This window comes from Lissotriton helveticus, chromosome 6 (assembly GCF_964261635.1).
Source record: "Lissotriton helveticus chromosome 6, aLisHel1.1, whole genome shotgun sequence".
NCBI classification, from domain to species: domain Eukaryota; kingdom Metazoa; phylum Chordata; class Amphibia; order Caudata; family Salamandridae; genus Lissotriton; species Lissotriton helveticus.
In genome coordinates this window covers 1,682,566,011-1,682,589,748 of record NC_136067.1, presented here as the reverse complement: position 1 = coordinate 1,682,589,748, position 23,738 = coordinate 1,682,566,011, and the positions used below count along the sequence as shown (strand labels likewise).

The following is a 23,738-nucleotide window of genomic DNA, read 5'->3' as shown; positions in this document are numbered from 1 at the left end:
GAGAGTTGTCCCTCATTCTAACATCCAAACCCATGGGCGGTTTTGGGGACCTCAGGCTGCTGACCTAGCCTACCACTATTTTAGAAAACTCTTAGACTAGTGCTTTCTGGGATAGTTTTGGCCAAATATCAGAGGAAATGGCAAAAGATTATAGTGTGTTAGGAATGGAATTCCTTTGAGGATAGGTTTGACACCCTCGTCTCCCCAAAACACTGCTGAGTGAACTCTAAAACTTGTGATTTCCATCACCTGGAAACAGAACATTACTGAACTCGAAAAAGATAAAAAAAGACTGCTTTCAGAGTAACCCTGCCTGTCTGAAAAAGGACTGAGGGTGTGCATCCTGCTTCCTTTTGAATTTAGTCTGCGGAGGTGATTCGCAAGGCCTCTTAAATTCTACACAGAAAACAAAAAGGGCATCTTCGAAGATGAACCGACAGACCAATTGGAACAAGTCTTTGGCTGAATCTTTGCTAAAAAGAGAGGTAAGCCTGTCTCCCAATTTTTATTGGTGCACTGGTACCATAAAAGCTGTCTCCTGAAGACCGTAAGTTCTTGGAGTGACCACAAAATTGATATTCAGCATCTTGCACAATTGATAGTTTGAAACTATTATCTTCAGGAGGACCGGGTCAAGATGTTAAGACTACCCAATGAATGAGCACATCACGCAGTCAAGATTTTGAGGTCTGACTTGACTGATCTGACTTGACTGACTTGTGAAGCCTGACCGACTTGTGAAGTCAATCTCAGACACCACATCATGCCTTGCCCTGCTGAAAGATTCTGATTTCCATTTCAAAGACTAAGCCAGAAGGCAAAATTGTTAACTGGGGCAAATAGCTGGTCTTGGGCTTACCATAATTCATTGGGATTTGCCCAAACTGTGCCTCTGACCCAATCATCCATTCCCCATAAACTAACAATGGCTTTTGCCTTCCCTGTTATTCTGCACTGACTCTATTTGTTTGCTTTTCAAAAATGCATAACACCAGACCACCTTTAGCAATTTTAGTGTTATTTTAGCCATTTCTTCTAATAAACAGTTTTAGGATTGTTATCTGTTTAATTTCTCAGCTATGACATTTGGGTGCCGCTAAAGTACCTCGCACACATTTTCTCTGAGGAAGCCTGGCTCTTGGGGAAACAGATACCAGGAGCAGGCCCAGAGTTCCTCATTATCTGCTTTTTCTTATAGGGACTGGATTGCTTGACTTCATTGTATCTCCTCCATTGCTCTCCATCCTAGTTAACAATCAGTTTTTTCAGAGATTGCTTCTAAACTAGCTCAATATTTGCAGCTGTATGCATAAAACTTTTTATTCAATTCTTGACTCTAGGCAGTTTTTTTCCTTTTCCGAAATCTGATTAGAAAAACAAGTTCACACTATCAATCTTATTTGCGTTAACTAGGCACCTTTGTATAATGTGAAATGCAAAATAACAGCTTTTTAAAGAACTACACTTTTTTAAAAATCCTAGCTTGAGCTGTATACAATTTATAGTATTGAGACAAAGTTCTGCACCTGCGATGCAAACCTCGGTGCTCTAACACCCCAAAAGCTGCCAATTTTGCTCTTATGGTTGATGCTAAAAGACCAATTGTAATCCAATACTTCATGAGTCTTATGTGATTCTTATGCTAAGGACAAAGGACATAAGATTTCTTTGAGCACCAAGAGCAAAAGGTAACCTGATGCGAAGAATAAAGCTTGTGAGTACCGTGTGATGCTGATCGAGAGTGTTACCTACTTACTAGATTACTCCATTTCTCTGTGGGCCAAATGAGCCATCAGTGACAAGCAATATAATACGAGAACTGATACACCTGCCCATCTTAAAGGAGACAAACATATCATCAGATCCCATTACAAATCAACCTGCAACACATAGGACAACTATATTATGCTTTACTCTCTCTCTCTCTATTGATCTTGTGGAAGACCTTGCCAATAATAGGACAAGTAGGAAATAAAAAAACAGAAATTCTCTAGAAAGGGGAAGGAACTGGAACCTTCTCATTCCTCACCCAAGAACAGTTTACTGCAACAAGTGCATATTGTTGTGAAGCAACAAGATCCATTGATTATTCCCATACTTACTGTAGATCTACGTGAACATTTCTAGACACTGAGAAAAGATCTGGGATACTGAAAATACTTTGATTAGAGAGTCTGATTCTCTGTTTCCACATAATAAATGTAGGACTCGCTTTAGGAGAATCCATGTGTAACTTTGCTTATGTGAACAGTTTGCGAGCCATTAATGCTAGAGTTGGCAACTGATTTTTCCCAGCTGGTGACATAAGACATTGCTACCACGTTGACTTATATTACAAAGACAACAGCTCTATCTAGAATGTGCAAGGGGACCAAGGTTCCAAATTGCTGAAATTTATCTCAAAATCGAATATATTGCTTCTTCAGCAGTTCATTGAGCTTAAATGTCTATATTGTGCCTCCCAGGCCTTCTACTGACATTAGTCAGCAGCTGTGATAGATCTAGAACTCTGAATACACTAGAATCTGCAAGCCACCACTGTCTATCCTTGACAAAGAAACAGGGAACCACACTTCAACTGCTTTTGCCCAGTGAGACTGGTACCTATGAATTCAACATAAAAGTTATAATTTCTGGTGCAATCTCAATCATGGAACAATGAAAATGCATAATCGCAATGACTAGAGTCATTGTTTAGCTGAGGCTGTAGTGCATTTCAGAGTAGCGCTAAGAGGCGGTGGAGTGTTCAGTTCATATGGAAGAAAGACTTTTCCTTTCACTGTTTTAAATGAGGCAACAATGGACTTCTTGTGCTGTTGCAGTGAGAGAACTAATTTTTAAGGTTCAAAGTCCAACCAGGAATTTCCTGAAGACATGGGCAAGTCAGTTGTCCAGATAAGAGTGCACATTTATACCTCTTGAAGGGAGAATACCCACCAGAAGAGAAAGCATTTTTGTAAACACCTGTCACGCAGATTTTAGCCCAATAGCAAGCACTTTGATTTGGATTTTGCCCCGGTAACTTCTGGTGCAAATGGTTGATTAATAAATTAATCAATCTTCCTTTAGATGTGTAGTGGCTAGATAACCCTGAAAAGTTTCCATCTCAGTGATTTAATTTGCAGAAAGTGGTGTACACGCTTTAAATGTATAATGGAATGGAAGACACCAAAATCGCAATCACAGATAAAGTCAGGATTGCTGACTAGAACTGTCTGATATGAGTAATTCTTAGTTATTGCCACAACTCAAAGAAGTGCAGTGGTATATTGGCAATGTATGGCATGGTGGCTGCATTTGCAGGAGACTACGATTTTCTAGATTGGAGACAGTTTTTGTTGCCATTGGAGCAGAAGAGCTCTAAGTAAGGCTTTGCTTTCCCAGGTGTGGTGCTACTTTTGCCTGTGATATAGAAGCTGAACAGGAGACAAAATCCTTGAAAAACTGAGGGAATCAGGGATGCAACATTAACTTTCTTTTCAGTGATGTCCAATTAGGAAGAGGTGTGGCGCAGCGGCCACGGTGACTGACTCCGGAACCCGGGGGCACACAGTTCGATCCCTGGTGCCGGCACCATGTGACTCTGGGCAAAAGCTTGCTTAATCTTCCCGACGGCCCCCAGCGCCTAGAGCCCCTTACGGGTGATTGTTTGCGCTTTACAAATGTGGATTATTAATATAGGCCCAAAGCAGGAACCATCTTCGAGGGCTGAAACTAGAGACCCTTGCATAAGGATTGATCTCTACAAATTGCCTACATTTCAGAATTGTGTTAGAATGGTGCCTTTCGTTTAGGCATCATTTGTTTACCAATGTTGTCTACATGAGTGGTGTCATCAAAAGACGCTGGTCTGCATCCTGCCTCACTTGGAAGGCGAGATACTATCTTTAAGGTCTCAAAGAACTCTGAACACTCAATTGCATATGACCTTTGCCCAGATTTTGGGATGGACATCTTTCCTGGATCCTCTACTCGTGTAGAGATTGACTGAAGTCAAATACTCTTAAGAACAGGTAGTCCACTGATGTTTGTATGGATTATACCTATAGCTGGACAGAAGTAGCAGACATCATGTACAACTGCAATGAAAGAAATATTTCAAAGGGTATATGGTCTATGGCACGGGTACTCATAGTACGGCCTGCGGGCCAACAGCGGCCCGGCAAGCCTTCCCTGGCGGCCCGCGGACCTTGCACATATCGTACTGGCGTTTGATTTTTTTTATTTTAAAGAGTGTCTGCCAACACAAGTTGCAGCAGCGCGACTCGGAGACTGCTGCTCTGTGGGGGCCGGCCGGGCGATTCCTGCCATAGTTAGAGTGGAGCTGCAGGGGCGCTAAGAGGTGAACAACACACCATCATTAACATGTTAATGGTCCTTTAAAGACCTGTTAATGCGCTCGGTGCGGCTGTGTGTGTGTGTGCTCCGAAGCTGTCTCAGCCCGGGCTGACACAGAGGCAGGGTGAGATGACAGAGGGAGAGGGAGGGAAAGGGAGGGAGAGGGAAAGAAAGGGAGACAGAGGGAGGAAAAGGGAGACCGGGTGAGGGAGTGAGAGAGGGAAGGAGGAAAAGGGAAAGGGTGGAAGGGAAAGGGAGGGTGAGGGAGGGAAAGGGAGTGGCTTTACTGGCTACCCTCAACCAAAGGGTTCGAACAAGAATTAACTCTAATTGGTATAGCCTGCAGCAGAAAGGCTATTTGACATTCTGTACCCTGCGAGTAGAATGTTGGAAATTAAAGGGTGCAACAAAGACCAATGTTGCATTGCTGGTGTACAAGTTGTATGCTACACCATTTTCTTTAATTGAGCGCTCAACATTCTAGTGACCAAATAGACCAGTTTAATTTGCTGTGACTAGTAACTTTTCCTTGGGTTTTTGGGACTTGAAGGTGGCTTCCCCCTCCCCTGCAACTTGTGTTGCATTATGTATTCCAAGTCCTCGTATATAAAAGTTAGCACAAGAACTGATGTGTTGAGGAATAGCCTAATTTTATCGTGGGCACATAAACACATTAATTACTAACTTGACAATTCACTTGTATCCAACTTGACAATCCTCTGACTCAAATTTTCCTGTCATTTTAGTTAGTATCTGGGGTTGTAGCAGGTTAATTGGATTGGTAAATTAGAGCTGAAAGTAGGCGGATAAAGTTATCATGGCAGCATTACAAATTTTAAAATGCTTATCTTTACTCATATTTAACTATGTGAAGTTTAGGAGGGTGCCATGCGCTTTAATGCAGAGTCCCTGGCACTTGAGTCTACTGCATTCAAGATCTTATTAGCTTTGATTCAAGAATAGTTTCTGCCTAATACTAATTCACTGGTAATAAATGTGAATTCTTCTTACTGCAGGCAAATTATGGAACAAATCAAGGAGTGCGGAATCCCTGAAGTTGAGACAAAGTGAGGGAGGGAAAGGGAGACCGGGTGAGGGAGTGAGAGGGAAGGAGGGAAAAGGAAAGGGAGGAAGGGAGGGTGAGGGAGGGAAAGGGAGTGACAGTGAGGGAGTGAGGGAGGGAAAGGGAGGGACGGAAAGGAAGGGAGGGAAAGGGAGTGACAGAGTGCGGGAGTGAGAGAGGGAAAGGGAGACAGAGTGAGGGAGTGAGAGAGGGAAAGGGAGACAGAGTGAGGGAGTGAGAGGGAAGGAGGGAAAGGGAAAGGGAGGAAGGGAAAGGGAAAGGGAGGGTGAGGGAGGGAAAGGGAGTGACAGTGAGGGAGGGAAAGGGAGGGAAAGGGAGGGAGGGAAAGGAAGGGAGTGACGGAGTGAGGGAGTGAGAGAAGGAAAGGGAGGGAGGGAAAGGAAGGGAGGGAAAGGGGGTGAGGGAGTGAGAGAGGGAAAGGGAGACAGAGTGAGGGAGTGAGAGAGGGAAAGGGAGGGAGGGAAAGAGTGAGGGAGGGAAAGGGAGACAGAGTGAGGGAGTGAGAGAGGGAAAGGGAGGGAGGGAAAGGGAGTGACAGAGTGAGGGAGTGAGGGAGGGAAAGGGAGACAGAGTGAGGGAGTGAGAGAGGAAAAGGGAGACAGAGTGAGGGAGTGAGAGAGGGACAGGGAGACAGAGGGAGGGCAACAGAGGGAGGGGGACAGAGTAAGGGAGTGAGAGAGGGAGGGAGAGGGAGGGAGAGAGAGAGAGAAAGAGAGCGAGAGAGAGGTGTGTATGCCGGGTCTGGTGGCTCAGTGGACAAAGGTGTCCGCTGCAGGGACCAGTGATCAACCTCATGGTCAGTTTTTTTTGGTTGGTCTAGCCCCGCCCCCTCCCCCACTGGCTCCGCCCCCACTGGTGCGGCCCTCAGACACAAACCACACTGTAAATTTGGCCCCCGAGAGAAAGTTTGTGAGTGCCCATGGTCTATGGTCAGGCCTCTGCAATGCATCTACTACACCTAGGGGACATAGGAGAAAATAGGATATTCTATTAGTGGTGACCCATGATACATTCCCAGCTTTAGTGAAAAAGCTCTATGAGCATATAAAAATAAAATTCTCAATTTATCTAAACCTGTTCTAAGGGGCCACTTATCACCTCATCAAGGCAGCCTGGCGGAGTCTGTTAAGGCTGACAAATTAGTAGAGACTACTAGAAGGCTGTATTGTGGCTTACAGAAGAGAAAGATCTATAACTTCTTTTCTGTATTGGTTATGAGACATTCAACGGTGGCAAGTTGTTGGATTCATGATTGTCCATCTTTTAAGACTTTGAGTCACATTTTTAGCCCTTCCCAGCAATAGTTATAATTTAATAACATAGTCTCATGTTAGCCTATAGAGCTAAGCATCTACAATGGGTAAAATTAAATAGGTATTTTTCCCTCACCAGGGGATAGAAAACATATTTTACGAGGTCCCTGCTTATAGTTACTTGGCCCCCACCCCTGGGACACCCAGGCGAGACCTTTGGCATGCCTAATGTGAAAATAAGGTAGATGATCACTTTTAAAGTGCTCATACCACCAAAGTCGAATTTGCATGCAATTTACTTTTAAAGACAGACTGCAAGGCAAGGCTGTATTTAAAATGACAGCAGGCACTCAGCAATGAACACATGCAAGTGCAGGGAATCTGCTAGGCCTCTAAACTTCCATGCCCTATTATATCATAGGGACCTATGGGTAGTTTGAAACCCCTTGCCCTATTATATACTAGGGACTTATAGGGTCTGTCAATCCCAACTGTGAGAATTTACTTTTAAAGACAGGCTGCAAAGCATGGCTCCCGTTAACAGAACAGCAAGCACACAGCAGTGCATACACATAAGAGCAGAAAATCTGCTGAGCCTCTAAACCTTCATGCCCTAATATCTACCAGGGACTTATAGGAGGATTACACCCCATGGCCCAATTATCTACTAGGGACTTATAGGGTCTATCATTGCCAATTGTAAGTGTACCCTTTCATATGTACCTTTTAAAACATAGCCCTGTCACTGGGCCTGGTTAGCAGAGCACAGGGTACAGTCAAAGTCAGTTGGCACCAGTATCATTCAGCAACAAATGGGGGTGAACAGGACAATAGGGTGACTTTCTAACAATTATGATATTGATGAAAAGGAAGGCTTAAGAAATAAGGACTGAAAAGCTGAGTATGGCGCTCTGATGCTGTCATCAAAAAGGATAGCAACCCATTAAGTGGACCTAAAAGAACTAAGCCGCTACGATTTGTCACAAAGATAACATTCTTAGTTAGAGCTGCTCCCAATTTATAGAGATACAATCAGAATATTTTCTTTCATCCCACATATATACTCCTTTATCACTAGTCACTACTTGCTTGAGTAATCGTCAGGTGAGAAGAGTAGGAGGCAAGGGGTAATGCCATATATAAAGCAAACACAGGTGACACCTGCAACATATTTTAGCAGGTAAGACTGGTGGAAATTGACCCCACAAAGGCTGGATTTCGGAAATATCAAGGAGAAATCTCTGCATGTTATTCCCCCGTTCCACATGGAGATCTATAAAGGATAACTCATAATATCCTGTTAATCTTAATTTCAGGGTGTGATTTCCAGCACCACAGTTACCAGAAACTGTATTTTTATTGATTTTAAAACAATTATTCTATGCAAATTGCGCTCAGCCAGCGGGTATTTAGCAAACTGATCGCCTCATTTATAAGCCAATTGCACAGCCAGTGCGTCACTTTTTTAGACGCACTGGCGGCGCAGTGTGCCTGCCCATATTTACAAGGCCACATAAAGTCACCCTGTGTGACTTGTCATTGCCTTTTATATATAGACCCCGTTCACGCATCACTCTGCATGAAAGGGGCACCCCATGGGTGTTGATGTGGATGTTCCCAAGTAACATCTGTGGAAGTGTTGTAAACCTGGGAATGCGTCAGAATCCTACGACTACCCAAGGGAAGCGTAGTAGCGGCGCAACAAGGGGAAATACTTTTATTTCTCCTCTTTTTTTGCTGTATGTGTGCAGCATCCTGGAGCACACATAGAAGGAGCACAACGCCATTAATGATTGTTTTTGTGCAGAAGGTACACCTTCCTGCACAACAACAATCCTTCCTGCAGCACGGGCACCCTTGCACAATGGCGCACGGGTGTTTGCGTTGACAAACGACTGCTGTTTGTGCACCGGCGCAGGGGAGGACGGGAATGTGCAGCATCTTGCAGATATGGCGCATTCCTGACCTTTTATTTTGACACATAGCAGCAGTAAGATTTGTTGTGCTGACGGGCGTGAAAATATAGTAAATTAAGCCCTCAAATGCCACCAATGGGTCGCTTGAGGATGTTATGCTGGCAAAATCGGCATAGAGACCGAAAGAAGGCACAGATGGAAAAGCCATTTTTTGCTAAAAAATCTTCCCCATGCATTGTTATTGTTATTGTTAACTTCGGTTTATATAGCGCCAACTCACCTACAGGTCTCTAGGCGCTCAAGACCAATACCCCATACGGGACCATGACCCCATACGGTGGTTTGCACCCGATTTCTGCAACGTACTCAGAATGAGGCTAAAGATTTCCACCCTTCAGGGCTTAATTTGTAAAATAATAAATTCTGAAGCAAGGATATCTCAGAAACCTTCAGCAGGCCCTGCCTATTAGCGGAATGAATAAATCCCAAGTCTGCGCAGCCTTGATCCACCTCCTGCCTCTTTCATCCACAACTATACACTCCCCTTGTCCCTTTATTCCACTCGCTCAGTTTCCTTTTCTTCCCCGCTTTCCCCCCTTGTCTCAGTCTTTCTGTCTTTCTCTTTCTTCACCCTTTTGTGTTTTTCTCTCTGTTACTCTGGGGTCAAAGTCTTATGAGGTAAAACATGTGCCAGACCCCCCAAAAAGAGTGTGGGTTTCCTCTGCAACCACTTTCTCATGCTTCCTTTTACACCAGCTGTGACCGAGCACCTCGTGAGTTGAACTGCGCATCACGTAAAGCTGCGTCACCCCAGCACAAAGGAGATTTGAAGGAATGTATCGGGAGATTCGCGTCCAAACATTTCGGGGCAGATTTATGAGGCACTTGCGCCACGTTTACGCCGCTGTTGCGTCACGCAAGGCGGCGTAAACGTGGCGCATCCCTATGAACGATTTACAACGTGACGCATCTAGGCAGATGCGTCACGTTGTAAAGCCCTGCGCCGCTTGTGGGCGTTCCGGCGCAGGGTGCCTCGCAAAAGTGGCTGAGTGAAATCTATAAGATTTCACTCAGTCACTTTCAGGCCAATGCTGCGTCAAAAGCCTGCGCCTGCTTGAAGCAGGCGTAGGTCTTGACGCAGCATTGTGGAGATGGGGCACCCCATAGCCTTGCTGGAGCTGCGTCGCACTTGCGACACAACTCCAGCAATGCGTCACCTTTACGGCACAGATGCGTCACGCATCTGTGCCGTTTTTGCCCCATGGTGCGCCGTATCATAAATGCGGCGCACCATGGGTGGCGGAGCTGTGGCGCACTGTGGCGCATGTTAACTGGCGCATCCCTGGGGATGCGCCAGTTAACATAAATCTGCCCCTTCATACTTAACCTCATAAATGAGGCGCATTCAACTAATCATGCGCGCCTGATTGGATTTGTGTCTGTTTTTATTGAATCAGGCGGTGCAGCACAGCAGCGCTCACCCTCGCCTCTTAGCAATGAAACGCATTTCACCTGGGAGAACATATCTTTCGAAAGCGCAGAAAACCCTCGATGGCCCCGTGCTGCTCTTTTCCGGCTGCCTTGCTATAAATAGCTGCCGCGGTCCCACTCGCGGAACTGTGCCTCATCGCTGACACAAATGGCTATTTTGATCGTTTCCAAGACTCTTGTGTCTGGAGTTGAAAAACACCGTTCTTTAGTGGCTGCCTCGCAAACGCCAGCTTGTTACCAGGTTTACGTAACACATGATTGATGATTCTGGGCGAACGAAGAATCGCATTTGCCTGTCGGTTCAGTGACAGGCCAGTGATTGGGCCGGATTTCCTGTCATGTGGGCCCTTGCTCCCTTCTAGGGCGGTTTTGGGAGCACCCCACGCTTTGTATTTGTTTTGCGGTTTTATATAGCGCAAACTCGAACGGAAGGTATTGGTTCGCTTTATATGAGCACCGTGTTACATTACACAAGGCCATGTCATGGTTTTAGGCACAAGGAGATTGAGTGATTTGCCAGAATTACAGGATGTTGAGGCTCCTGTGGCGGCTCCTCCACTAAGGTGGAGGAGCGTCGCCCACTGCTTTTTGTAGTGGAAAAAAAGGAAAATTGAAATGATGATAACTCCAGGTCATCATAATTTTAGTTTTCCCTGTTGCGGTGACTTTGTGGGGCGGGCTGCTCTCAGAGCAGGGGGAGGATTGGTTTACCTTCCCTATGTGAGCATGAGTGCTAGCCCTCTTGGGCCGTCCAAAACAGTCATGCGAACATACATGTTCTCCATGCAGGCTGCATTACAGCCTGGGTGAAGAACATGCCCACCCCTCCAGCCCCTGGCTGAGCAGCATGTGATGATGCTCAGACCAATCACAATGCTGCATTGCAGCATTGTGATAGGCTGCAAGGAGCCTGGGATCCCTGGTGCTTCCTGCTTCCTGTCTCCGCAGGAAGCCAGGAAGAGGAGATAGGAGAGGTGGCGGCCGGCAAGGAGATAGGTGATTTTTTTTAACCCATTCCCCCTCCACACCCGCTGCTCTATTGCTGCATCCAGGTATCAGCTACCACTGTGTTGAGCCAACATTGAAACAAAGTCAGCAGCTCTGGCCTTAAAGCCACATCCTCTCCCAAACGTTGCACTGTTATTGAAAATTCAGCAGGTGGCGCAACCGCGGTATATTGCAGCTAAGACCAGGACTGGGATCACTGTATCAGCTGCTTCAATTTTGGGGGTGGTGGGGCGGTAATTCTTGTGGCGTCCTCATGAGTATTCCACAAACCATGCCAACATCATTCAGAAACATGTGCAGCCGCGCCACTCAGAGACAATCAACAAGAGTTCACTAAGTCCTGAGCTGCCACAATTTGGCAATGAAGGACACTTTTTTTTAGCATGGGGCTACCTTTCTTTTAGTATCGGCTGCCTTTGTTTGTAGCGGGCTTATTTTATGTCCCAGTCTGACACTGGGCGGACATAGTGAACTCGTTTTCTGGATATGTTTATTTGTCTGTCTGGTGTACACAGTGTAAAATAATATGCTTCTTTCTGCAAAATCAGAAATGTCAGGCTGGCCAATGGATGTAAGAAGACAGTTACATGAAGGCTAGTGTTGCAATGATCAACTGCATTAGTTGAATACATTGTTGCACTGGCCTGGCCTAGCAAAGAAACACTTGAAAGTAACAAGGACCCCCTGAGAACTTCTAATTTCTAGGACAGGGTATAACACAATGTAAAATAAATTCCTAGACAATCACATAGATACTCAACATATGTCAAACATGTGTCTAATTAGTCAATTTGTAACTTGTACTGCAAAATAACAACTAATAAAAAGGGTCAAAACAATGAATATAAAAAACTTTATAAATATTTTATTCATTAAGTCATTCATTTCATTAAAAAATTGTGCAAGTATATAATACTTTTCGGAAAAGTAAAGCAGCTCTGCCACAGCATTATTTACTTTGCTCAATTGATAATATTGAATCTTTATGATCTGTATGTTTTTTATATATGTCTGTAAAACAATACTATGTATTATATACTTGCACAACTTTTTAATGAAATGAATGACTTAATGAATAAAATATCTATATTGTTTTTTATATTAATTGTTTTAAACCTATTTATTAGTTGTTATTGTGCAGTAAAAGTTACAAATTGACTAATTAGACATGTTTGACATATGTTGAGTATCTATATGATTGGCTAGGAATTTATTTTACATTGTCTAGCAAAGAAACACACCAATTCAATTACAAGACTGGAGAATCAATTATGACTGCCGTCTCCTTTCCTGAAACTCTAGCAGCAAATAATAAACAAGTGAAACGCACTACACTTTAATCGTGATAAACACTACCCACCATTTCGTGCTGTGTCCGCCCCGACCGCCATCTTGGGTGTGGGACCAGGGCCTTGTGACGCTCCCAAGACGCCATCTTGGGTAGCGTGCTAGTGTTGCTGGGGTACTTACCACACCCTATTTAAGCACTTCTGAATGCAGGCGCGCAGCGTGCGCGCCCATGGTGCGCCGGAGGTGCGCCAGAGGTAAGCCCGTCTATGCCCGTCCACGCCAGGACGGGCCTAGGGGCTACCGATCCTGTTCCGGTTTCAGTTGCTTCTGCTCACCACGGTATTGCCATCACTTATACTGGGGAGGAGTTAAAGCGGCTTAGACACCTTCCATCTGCACACTGCACATTCTGCACTTTGCCGATTCATAATTTCAAATGCACCCATTGTGGCTTTTTTATGGGAAGGACGTCTATGTGTAACCTAATGAAACAATCACATAAACGGGGTAAACTCAGGGGCAGAACAAGGGGCTTGAAATCTCCTCCTACCTGCCCCAGACTCCAGTTCTGGAGTATAAACTGTAGGTCACTTCCTAAACATAAGAATAACATTCATGACTTTCTAGTCGATGAAAGACCCGATGCCACGTTTCTTACGGAAACCCAGCTTCACGAGAGCTCGGTGCCGGATATAGCCATTGCTATCCCCGATGACTATGTAATGATTAGGAAGGATTAGAGATATTGGTAAAGGAGGCGGTATTGCGATAATTTTTAAATCCAATTATACCTGCACATTTGATGCCTTCCCTTTGCTCGGATGCGAAGCTGGACATTTCAAGTTAGCAATTAGCCCCCAGTTCACTCTGTCAGGTCTCCTGATTTATCGCCCTTCTGGGAATTCTCATGCCTGGATGACGTCCTTTGCAGAAACCATTGCTCCACTATCTTTGAAGGCTGCCAATTTTACCATCCTTGGCGATTTGAACCTTCATTTTGATGACGCTCAATGCAATGTTAGTAAATTGTTTTTATCTGAGCTGGAAGCTCTTAACATCTCGTTATGTAATTCAGGGCCAACACATTCTGCAGGGCATTTATTGGACCCTGTCCTCTCTAACCTCCCGTATGAATGTTCACCCTCTGCTCGTCCCTTGGAATGGTCGGACCACTATGCTGTATATTTTTCTCTGTCCCGGACTAAAATCATGACTAGTGGTAATAGCAGTAAGGATGAGTACATACGTCGGTGGAGTAAACTCGACATAACTAATTTTAACTTGCATCTGACGGATACCCTACCGAACATTGATACGTCTGTAACTTTGTTGAACATCGCAGTATCCAAATGGTTGAGCACTGCTGTTGACAAGTTCCTCCCCTTGACACTTAAGAACTCCTCATCTCATCGTCCTCCTGCACCCTGGTTCTCTGACGATTTAAAGCGTATGAAATCCAACTGTAAGACCTTTGAAAGGAAATGGAGATGTTCCTACTCCGCTTCCCGTAAAGTGGCTTATAAGGAAGCCCTCAGAGAATATCATAATCAATACAAAATGGACAGAGCTGCTTATGTTGCCAACACTGTCACGAATGCCCAAAACTGCCCCGCACCCTTTTTTCTGTGGTGAAAAAACTAACAGGAGCAGATTTGGCACCTGCTCCTCCTGCCTTAGATGAGGCTAAATGCAATTCAGTTGTAGAATTTTTCATAGCAAAAGTGGAACGTATCTACGACTCATTGAGTCCCTCTAATCCTGATGATGCGTTATTGCCAGGGCCAATATTGACCCAAGATATTCTGCCTTCTCTGACGGCCAAACTTACAGACTGGTCACCTTTTGACGATGTCTCCTTCTCCTCCTGCTTGAATACCATTAAATCTGGCTCCCCACGTGACCCGGTACCAGTCATAATCTTTAAACAACTCGACCTTGGTTCACGTTGTGTGTTAATGCAACTTCTTAATTCCTCTCTAGCTGAGTCACATGTTCCACAGGAGTGGAAGCATGCTATGATTATCCCCTTATTGAAAAAGGCTGGAGCAGATGTTGCCAACTTATCTAACTTCAGGCCTATTTCATTGCTCCCTGCTCTTTCAAAGATCCTGGAAAGACATATTAATACGCAATTAACCCACCTTGTTGAGAGCTCGGGATTTTTACACTCATCTCAGTCAGGCTTTAGAGCACAACATTCCACCGAAACCACACTTCTAGGAGTTACCGAGAGTCTGCGACACAGTGTCGATCACGGAGAGACATCTGCTCCCATTCTTCTTGATTTGAGTGCTGCGTTCAACACTGTGTCTCATTCCATCCTCCTTGCGACTCTCCGGTCCCTGGGAGTGGAGGGCTCTGCTCTAGCCTGGATAGCCTCTTTTCTAAGTGGCCGTACTTTTCAGGTCTTCTCTGCCTCTGCCTCCTCTATAGTTTGTCCGTCGGCGCACGGCGTCCCCCAGGGGTCTATACTTAGTCCTTTACTATTCAATATTTATGTGAGACCCCTGGCTACTATTGTGGAGGAAACCGGCCTCACTTTATATTCCTACGCTGATGACACTCAAATAATTTTTTCCCTTTCTAACAAGGAGTGCAATGAAATTTCAGCTCTGAAAGTAGGTCTGACTCGAGTCTCCGAGTGGATGAAGAGCAATTACCTGAAATTAAACGGTGACAAGACCAAGGTTGAGATACTGGGCAAGGGAAAGGATCTATGGGGCCCCCACCATCGGCCCAAAGATATGGGACCTACCCTTCAGCCCGCTACTGTAGTACGCAATCTCGGGTTTCTCATTGATGATAAACTCACAATGAGACAGCAGGCCGTGCAGGTGGCCTCTATTTGTTTTGCCACTTTGAGATGGCTTCAAAAAATCTTGTGGATGTTGCCCCCTTCCACACAGAGAACCGTAGTCCAGGCATTGGTTGTTTCACGCCTGGATTATGGCAATGTTCTCTATCTTGGAGCCGATCTGACAACGATAAAGAAACTTCAAGTAGTCCAGAATATGGCTGCCCGGCTCCTTCGCAATGTCCCTAGGAGAACATCCGCCTCTCTTGCACTTTGTGACCTGCACTGGCTCAAAATTCCGAGCCGAATTAAATTCAAAGCCCTTTGTCACGTTTTTAAGATCAAACAAGGCTCAGCCCCCAAATATCTTCAGGGCCTAGTTCAGGCCTACAAGCGGAGTCGCAATCTGCGATCTTCAGGGAATGGTGACTTTTCCGTTCCCAGATTTAGGCTAGCAAAAATGGGAGGCCGCTCTTTTTCCCATCTGGGTCCTAAATTCTGGAATGCCCTACCTGTGACCTTGAAGACGGAAACCAATCTTTTTCGTTTTCGTAAGGGACTTAAAACTTGGCTTTTTCAGCAGTGATTAGAGGCTAGTTACCAGTAAATTCAGTCTGTTAGTTCTTCTCCTTTAGTCTGTCCCTTGGCGCCGGGAAACCCACTGCGGGTAGCTGTGCGCATTATAAGTTTAAATACATTTTTTTTAAAAATGGATGAAAAAACCTTTACAAGCAAATATGAACAGGTCAGCAGTGCGGTACTTGTGCGACCTTATAATAAATTAGCCAATCATAGCATATTGTAAAGCATAACTATCTCTGCAGACCTGCAAATACCCTATTGTTTTTAAGAACAGGTAAAGCACCCCTGTAACTTAAATCAAGGAATAGCCAAACTGCTGAAAGTCAATCTATTTTGTCCTTGAAAGGTGTGAAGTTGCAGAACTGAAAACCAGGAATCCCACCACTGAAGTAAACACATTTGTTGGATAACCTTGCCAAAGCCAAATCCCCATCAAAGCCACAAGAAAAACCATTACAAATTATATTTGAGGGAGAGGAAGGGAAGAATAATCTTCACCTCTGTGTCTTTAATATAATTCAAACCTCCTCTTGGAACATTAGTGGGGCAGATTTCCATTGTTTTAGCTTAATTTAGCATGAGATCAAAGCAGTGATTAGCACAATAGACAGGGCACCAGATAATTGCTCTAGTAGTCTGAATAGCACTGAATTCTAGTCTCGTGGTTATGGACAAATCACCTATAAGGTTTAAGTCAAACCTCTGAACATTAGAGATGAAACAGAAGTCCTAAATCCAGTCACCTTTTCAGGGTAACCCGGAAACATGGAAAATCTGCAACCATAATCCTTCATTTCAGAACGATCAATGATCTTCATTCCAGTGCAACAATTCAGAATTTACAAGTACTGGGAATGTACTAACTTTTTGCTGCTCAAACAATGTCCAGTAAAACCTTTTTGTGAAGGGAAACATCTCATTATTCTGTGTTTCAAAGTTTAGTACAGGTGAGAACACTTCGGAGTACAGAATATTTCCTCCCAGAGGTTCATACCTTAGAAAGTGGAGGCAATATTGCACCAGGTACATGCAGCACCCATTGGTATTAATGACTGTGGTATTAGCTCACAAATTAGCAGGAAAATTATAATTTTGCAAAAATATATCAACCAGTGATTCTGGCGTCTCAACTAGGGTCCCTGTGGAGTTTCTCGCTTTCTATTCAGTGAAAGATTACATGAATAGCCATTTCTGAAAGCCTTACCTCGTCAACAAGTTGCAGCATTCGACGAGTACTCTCCAGAGACTGAAAAAGTAAACAAAACAAAATATTTAATGCAAATAGCTATTATAAAACATGTCTTAGTATTGTACATGAACAACAGAAAGGCAGTTATTATCTGCCACGCAACCTAGGAAGCTCTATTGGTGTGTCAACAAAATCAATTTTGTTCATTTACATTTTATTGATCAGATTACTTCATTTAAGCTCAATAAAATATACAAATTCTTTATGTACATTCCACATAATATGCTACCTTAAAAAGAAGCACTGATTAAATGTATATCAACTACAATGTGGAGGAGATCTCAACACACATAAGTATGCAATTTAGTGGTTCATGTGGGAGAGACCGGGGGAGTGGAAGGAAATAGGAAATATTTACTCCTTGTTGAAAGGTGATTTATTAGTAAGGATAGGTAGGTACCTACACTTAGTAATAACACCACAATCATAAATAAGGTCCAGTCAAGTTCTCAATAAAATAGGCCTTGCTCAACCCTTGGCAGCTTGGCTGGGAGCCGACAGGCTTAACTTAGGAGACAGGTTTGTAAAGGATTTAAAAACACCAATACATAAAATAAGTAAGACGCAACAATGAAAAAATCCAATGTAGGGAACCGAAGATATGAATTTTTAAAGAATAAACACTTTCTAGTGCCTAAAAGCCAAAAGTGCCAACTTGGGACACCTGGTCCTGTTTGACCGGGACAAAGTCCAAGATTCAGGTTGACCGTGACGGAGCGTGGGCCAGATATAGTGAGTGGTAGGGCCTGGTCAATTTTTTACCTTCTGACGTTGTCATTTTTTGGGAGTTTTTTCTCTTGATGTCGAGCGGATCTCCTCATCAGGCCGGCTTGCAGTTCAATGTCAGCAGCTTTGCTTAGTGAAATGCCTCAGTCAACTCCTGGAAGTGTTGTCAACGAAGAAAAGTTCGGGAGCTTCAGCGGGGCAAACCTGCAGCTAAGGCTGAGTTGCGGTTCGGCATCGCCAGCTTGACTCTCGATGACAGGTCAGTCCATTTGTGGAGTATTTAGACAAATATTCTTCAAATGGTTTCAAACTTCTGGATTTTCTTCCAGAAGGTCCTTTTGGGCTCTTGAATTGTCCACAACACCAATTCAAGGTTCCAGAATTTCTGAGTTGCTCTTTGGGAAGGTAGGACTACAAGACCGACAACGCACCTAGCCAAATCCTCCTAGTAAAATCCATTAAAGTCCAATAGACGCTGTCCATCTGGGTTTTTCTTAGTGGAGATGATGCAGGTGGAGCTTTTTAACCTGTTACTTTCAGGGAGTCCACTCCTCAAAGTTTTAGAGTCAGGCAAAGTACTTATTTTGCTGAATCCCAAAGTGTGCATCAGGTGAAGTCCTTCAGAGTGCAGTCCTCCTGGTGCAGGCCAGGGGTTCAGCAGGTAAGCCCTTTTTCTACTTGTTTCTTCCAGGCAGGCATCTCAGTTGCTGGGCAGCTCTCCCATATTAAACTAGGCTTCTGGGCTAGCAAGCAGGGGCACACCCCTGACTACTGGGGCACAGAGTGCCACCCTCAAAGATGAATACTTCCCCTGAAGTGTGGCAAATTATTTTCCCAGAAAGCACAGTTCCATAAAATTCAAAATACAAAAAAGTTCTCCTGGAACTTCAGGTCTGGCTAACCCAACCTACAGGTGTGGCTAACTTTCCCTAACACTCCCCTTCCAGCCCATCTGCTAATTCAATTAGAAAAGCTCCTGTCTGTCTGAGGGTGCAGGAAGTGGGGGTGGGACTGATTCCTATTCTCGCTGTCCTCCCTTGGAAGACCAGTTTGGCGACCCAGTCCCCTTCCTACCTTCATTTCCTTTAAAACCTGGAACTCGGGGTCACTGATATTACCTCCTGCGCTTAACTCAGACCTTTATTGTACTGGATTAGAGTCTTGGGTATATTGGCTTAGTAGTACAAAAGGGGGTGGTGATGGACGGAGCACCCGAACCAATCAAACACTCACACCCAGTCAAAAGATCTGGGTTTAATCCATCACCATTCTTTAGACTACTCTGCCACCCCAGTTCAGACATGGCTATATGCAAATCAGTCTGACCCTGTGCCTCATGGGAACAGTCCAGCCCGAACTGCCAAGCCATGCCTTCCCTGGACCGGAAACAAGCTTCCGAGGACCGGTTTCTGGCATTCCAGCCGTCTTCTGCCCGGCTTGCTTGAATCCAGTGGCAAAGTGAGCAAGGGACTCACGTCTGAGCATTCCCTGCCACACTTATGGTGGCCAAAAGCGGTACAAAAGGGGGTGGTGATGGACGGAGCACCCGAACCAATCAAACACTCACACCCAGTCAAAAGATCTGGGTTTAATCCATCACCGTTCTTTAGCCCACTCTGCCACCCCAGTTCAGACATGGCTATATGCAAATCAGTCTGACCCTGTGCCTCATGGGAACAGTCCAGCCCGAACTGCCAAGCCATGCCTTCCCTGGACCGGAAACAAGCTTCCGAGGACCGGTTTCTGGCATTCCAGCCGTCTTCAGCCCGGCTTGCTTGAATCCGGTGGCAAAGTGAGCAAGGGACTCACGTCTGAGCATTCCCTGCCACACTTATGGCGGCCAAAAGCGGTACAAAAGGGGGTGGTGATGGACGGAGCACCCTAACCAATCAAACACTCACACCCAGTCAAAAGATCTGGGTTTAATCCATCACCGTTCTTTAGCCCACTCCAGTTCATGCCAGAAACCGGTCCTGGGAAGCTTGATTCCGGTCCAGGGAACACATGGCTTGGCAGTTCGGGCTGGACTGTTCCCATGAGGCACAGGGTCAGACTGATTTGCATATGGCCATGTCTGACCTGAGGTGGCGGAGTGAGCTAAAGAACGGTGATGGATTAAACCCAGATCAGTTGACTGGGGGTGAGTGTTTGTATTGTCAATGCTCCGTCCATCATCCCCTTTGGTTTTTATATTGGCTTAGTAACCTTAAAGCTGTATTACATAAAAAGACTGAGCTGAACAGTCTGCTGTCACCGCACACCACCCCCTCATTAGAACAACAAAGAAAGTGGCACAACAAGAAATCATCAACACCAATGCACTCAATAGTAAAGAACGTTTTGCCATGGTGAAAGACTTCGCCAGACCCAGCATAAAGACAGCAGAGACCCCCCCTAAGAGCTCTGTAACAACCTCAGCACCTACTTACACTGCGAGATCAAGGAGCTATATGACAGCTTCAACAGCCTCAATACCTAAGACCCTCCCACCCGCAACCACCGCACCGAATGATACCGGACACCAACAGACCCTACTCAGCTGGACCCCCTCACAGCAGACAACACCCTCAAGATAAGGAAGAGCATCCACTCTGGAGCAACCTCGGACCCCTGCCCGCATCACATCTTCAACAGAGCAGGCACCACCATCGCCCCCGAACTCTGCCACACCATCAACTGCTTCATCAACTCCGCCACCTTCCCAGAAGACTGGAAACACACAGAGAACAACCCATTGCTGAAGAAACCCTCTGCTGACCCGACGGACCTCAACTTCAGACCCATCACTCTTCTCCCCTTCAAAGCCAAAGGTCATAGAGAAGGCCATCACTGCCCACGTTTCTGAGTTAATCGAAATGAACCACATCCTGATCTTCTCACGTCCGAAGCAACCACGGCACAAAACCACCCTCCTTTCTGCCACAGATGACGTCCGTACCTTCCTCGACCAAGGCAAAACTGCAGCCCTCTCCTCTTGGACCTCTCGGCCACTTTCGCTACCATCTCCCACTGCACCCTGTGCACAAGACTCCACGATGCCAGCTTCTGCACCAATGCTCTGGAATAGATCCGTTCCTTCCTCACAGGCTGAACACAGAGAGTCAGAATACCTCAGTTCCTCTCAGAACCCACAGAGATCAGCTGCGGAGTGCCTCAGGGCTCCTGCCTGAGCCCCACTCTTTTCAACATTTCCATGGCCCTGCTCGCAGCCATCATCAGGAATCATGGACTCAACATTGTTTCCTAAGCCGACGACACCCAGCTGATTCCCTCCCTCACCAATGAACCCACAGTCATCAAGAACAACTTTCACAGCAGGATGAAGGCTGTCACTGCATGAATGAAGAACAGCCACCTCAAGCTCAACTCAGGGAAGACTGAAGTCCTCCTCATGCCTAGGACGACTCCTGGAGGCCCGCAGCACTTGGAACCTTTCACACCCACAGAGCACGCACAGAACTTCAGCATCATCCTGGACTCCTCGCTCACCATGAGCTGCCAGATCAACACCATCTCATCATCCTGCTTCCACACACTATGCCTGTTCTGAAAGATCTTCAAGCGGATCCCCGACAAGTCCAGAAAGACAGTCACCCACACACTCATCTGAAGCATAATCGACTACAGCAACACACTCAATGCCGGCATCACCCAGAAACTCCTCAAAAAACTGCAGAACATTAAGAACTCCTCTGCCAGACTCATACTCAACATCCCCGGCTACAGCCACATTACTGGCCACCTAAGAGACCTCAACTGGCTCCCAGTCAACTAAAGAAACCCATTTAAGCTCCTCACACATGCCTATAAAGCCACACATGACGCGTGACTTGCATTCCTCAACCACCGCCTCGCATTCCATGTACCCACCAGAGAGCACCGCTCCACCCAACTGGCCCTGGCGGCTGTCCCACATATCAACATGATCCTACTCCTACCTCGCAGCAAAGACCTGGAACACCCTGCCTCTCTGCCTCAGGCAATTAATGTCACTGCCTCAATTCAGGAAGGACCTTAAGACCTGGTTCTTTGACTGAACCAACATGCCTTTGATGGACCAGCAGCCCCCACCACACTCCAGCACCTTGAAACCCTTACAGGTGAGCAGTCGCGCTTTACAGGCTATTGCTTGATTGTACAGTTACTCAGATACCGTGCTTTAAGATGTATGTATGTATAACACATTTATAAAGCGCTCCTGTCACCCAACGGGCATCCTGGCGCTGTGATCTAACAGATCCTGAAACACAGTCAATACCATATCAGCAAACTACACTATCCTAGGGAACAGGTGAGTTTTTAGTTCTTTTTTAAAGGAGAGAAGGTCTCCTAGACATCTGAGCGGCAGTGGCAAATCATTCCACAACTTGGATGCCGTAAAGCCAAAGGAGCGGCCACCCATCCGCTTTCTCCGGATCTTGGGGACAACTACCAAGTAGGCTGAGGCAGAGCGGAGAGATCTAAAAGGGATGTACCAAGAGAACATCTCCTGCAGGGGCCGCGGTCCCAAGCCATGAAGGGCCCGGAAGACCAAGCATAAAGCTTTAAACTCAACTCGCTGAAAAATGGGCAGCCAGTGCAAGTCTTTAAGTGCTGCAGATGACGAGTCAAGACGTCGACGGGAAAGTGCTAATTTGGCAGCGAAATTCTGTACCCGTTGTAGTTTGCCTAATGCAGTGACAGGTGCCCCCAAAAGCAGTGCATTGCAGTAGTCGAGTCTACTCAAGATGATACTGCGCACTACTTCTGGTCTGGCATGGGCGGGGAGCAAAGGAAGAATCTTCCGCAGGGTACGCATCAGCCCCATGCAGGTAGACACTGTTTTATCAATGAAACCATCCAGTTGAAGATTAGGTTCCATTGTCACACCCAGGTTTCTAACCGAGTCTGCCGCTGCTACCGTGCCCTGAAAGGAGGGGGGCCAAAAGTCCTGCGGTAGAGGTCGTGGGACACGGTCCGCTGACCAATGCAGCACCTCCGTCTTGGAGCTGTTGAATTGCAGCGAGTTGTTACTCAGCCATGTTGCCGTGGTGACCATACAATGGTGGAAGGTCTCCTGTGACACCGCATTCTCCCCCTCAAAAGAGAAGATGAGTTGGGTGTCGTCAGCATACTTGGTGACTGCAATGCCAAAAGATTTAATTAGCTTGACCAGGGGGCTGAGGTAGAGATTAAAAAGAATGGGGCTAATGGCCGATCCCTGGGGTACGCCCTGACCAACCCTTCTGATGGTAGACTTGAAGGGAGGCAGGGCAACCACCTGATGTCTATTGGCCAGGTATGAGACAAGCCAATCCCGGGCCAGACCCATCACACCAGCCTCCTCCAATCTCCTGGTCAAGATGGCATGACTGACCGTATCGAACGCTGCCGACATGTCAAGCAGCACTAAAAAGGCTGCTCGTCCATAGTCGGCACGCGAACGAAGGTCACTCAAAACAGTCACCAAAGCTGATTCGGTTCCATGCGCTGGCCTGAACCCAAACTGCGCCGCATCCAGACAGTCATTGACTTCCAAAAAACTGGACAGGTGTTTCGTGACCAGTTTCTCCAGGATCTTAATCGGGAAAGGGAGTAATGAAATGGGTCTGTAATTAGCGGGGCATAAAGGGTCCAGTGATTCTTTCTTTAGCAGGGGAGAAACTACCGCAAGCTTCCAGCTGTCCGGGACCTGGGCGGAACCCAGAGACTGACAGCAGATTGCATGGGGAGGAGGAAACAACTCTTCCCTAAACACTTTCCAGAGTTTGTGCGGAAGTACATCAAGTGGGGAGCCTGAGGACACACTATCCGCTAAAGCGCCGAATTCTGTAAAGGAGGAAAGAGGAAAACTATCCAACCTTGCTTTCCCCACCTCCATCTCTAATGTAAATGAGAGAGCAGCCCCTGATGTCAAGGGACTCAAGTTACTCAAGATGGTCGCGATCTTATCTTCGAAGGCCTTGGCCAGCGAGTCGCATAGTAACTGAGAGGCTGGGATAGCTGTAGTAGCACAAGCCGGTCGTGA

The 23,738-nt window shown here is 45.9% G+C and overlaps 1 protein-coding gene across 1 annotated transcript in view; it reads right to left on the bottom strand.

The window, feature by feature from the left end:
- Positions 1–23,738, bottom strand: part of LOC144761865 (synaptosomal-associated protein 25-like) — a 332,753-nt gene that overhangs the window by 119,451 nt on the left and 189,564 nt on the right. The window contains exon 3 of the mRNA XM_078647085.1: positions 16,961–17,002. Coding sequence (XP_078503211.1) covers positions 16,961–17,002 — 42 coding nt within the window. The remainder of the gene's footprint in view (positions 1–16,960; positions 17,003–23,738) is intronic.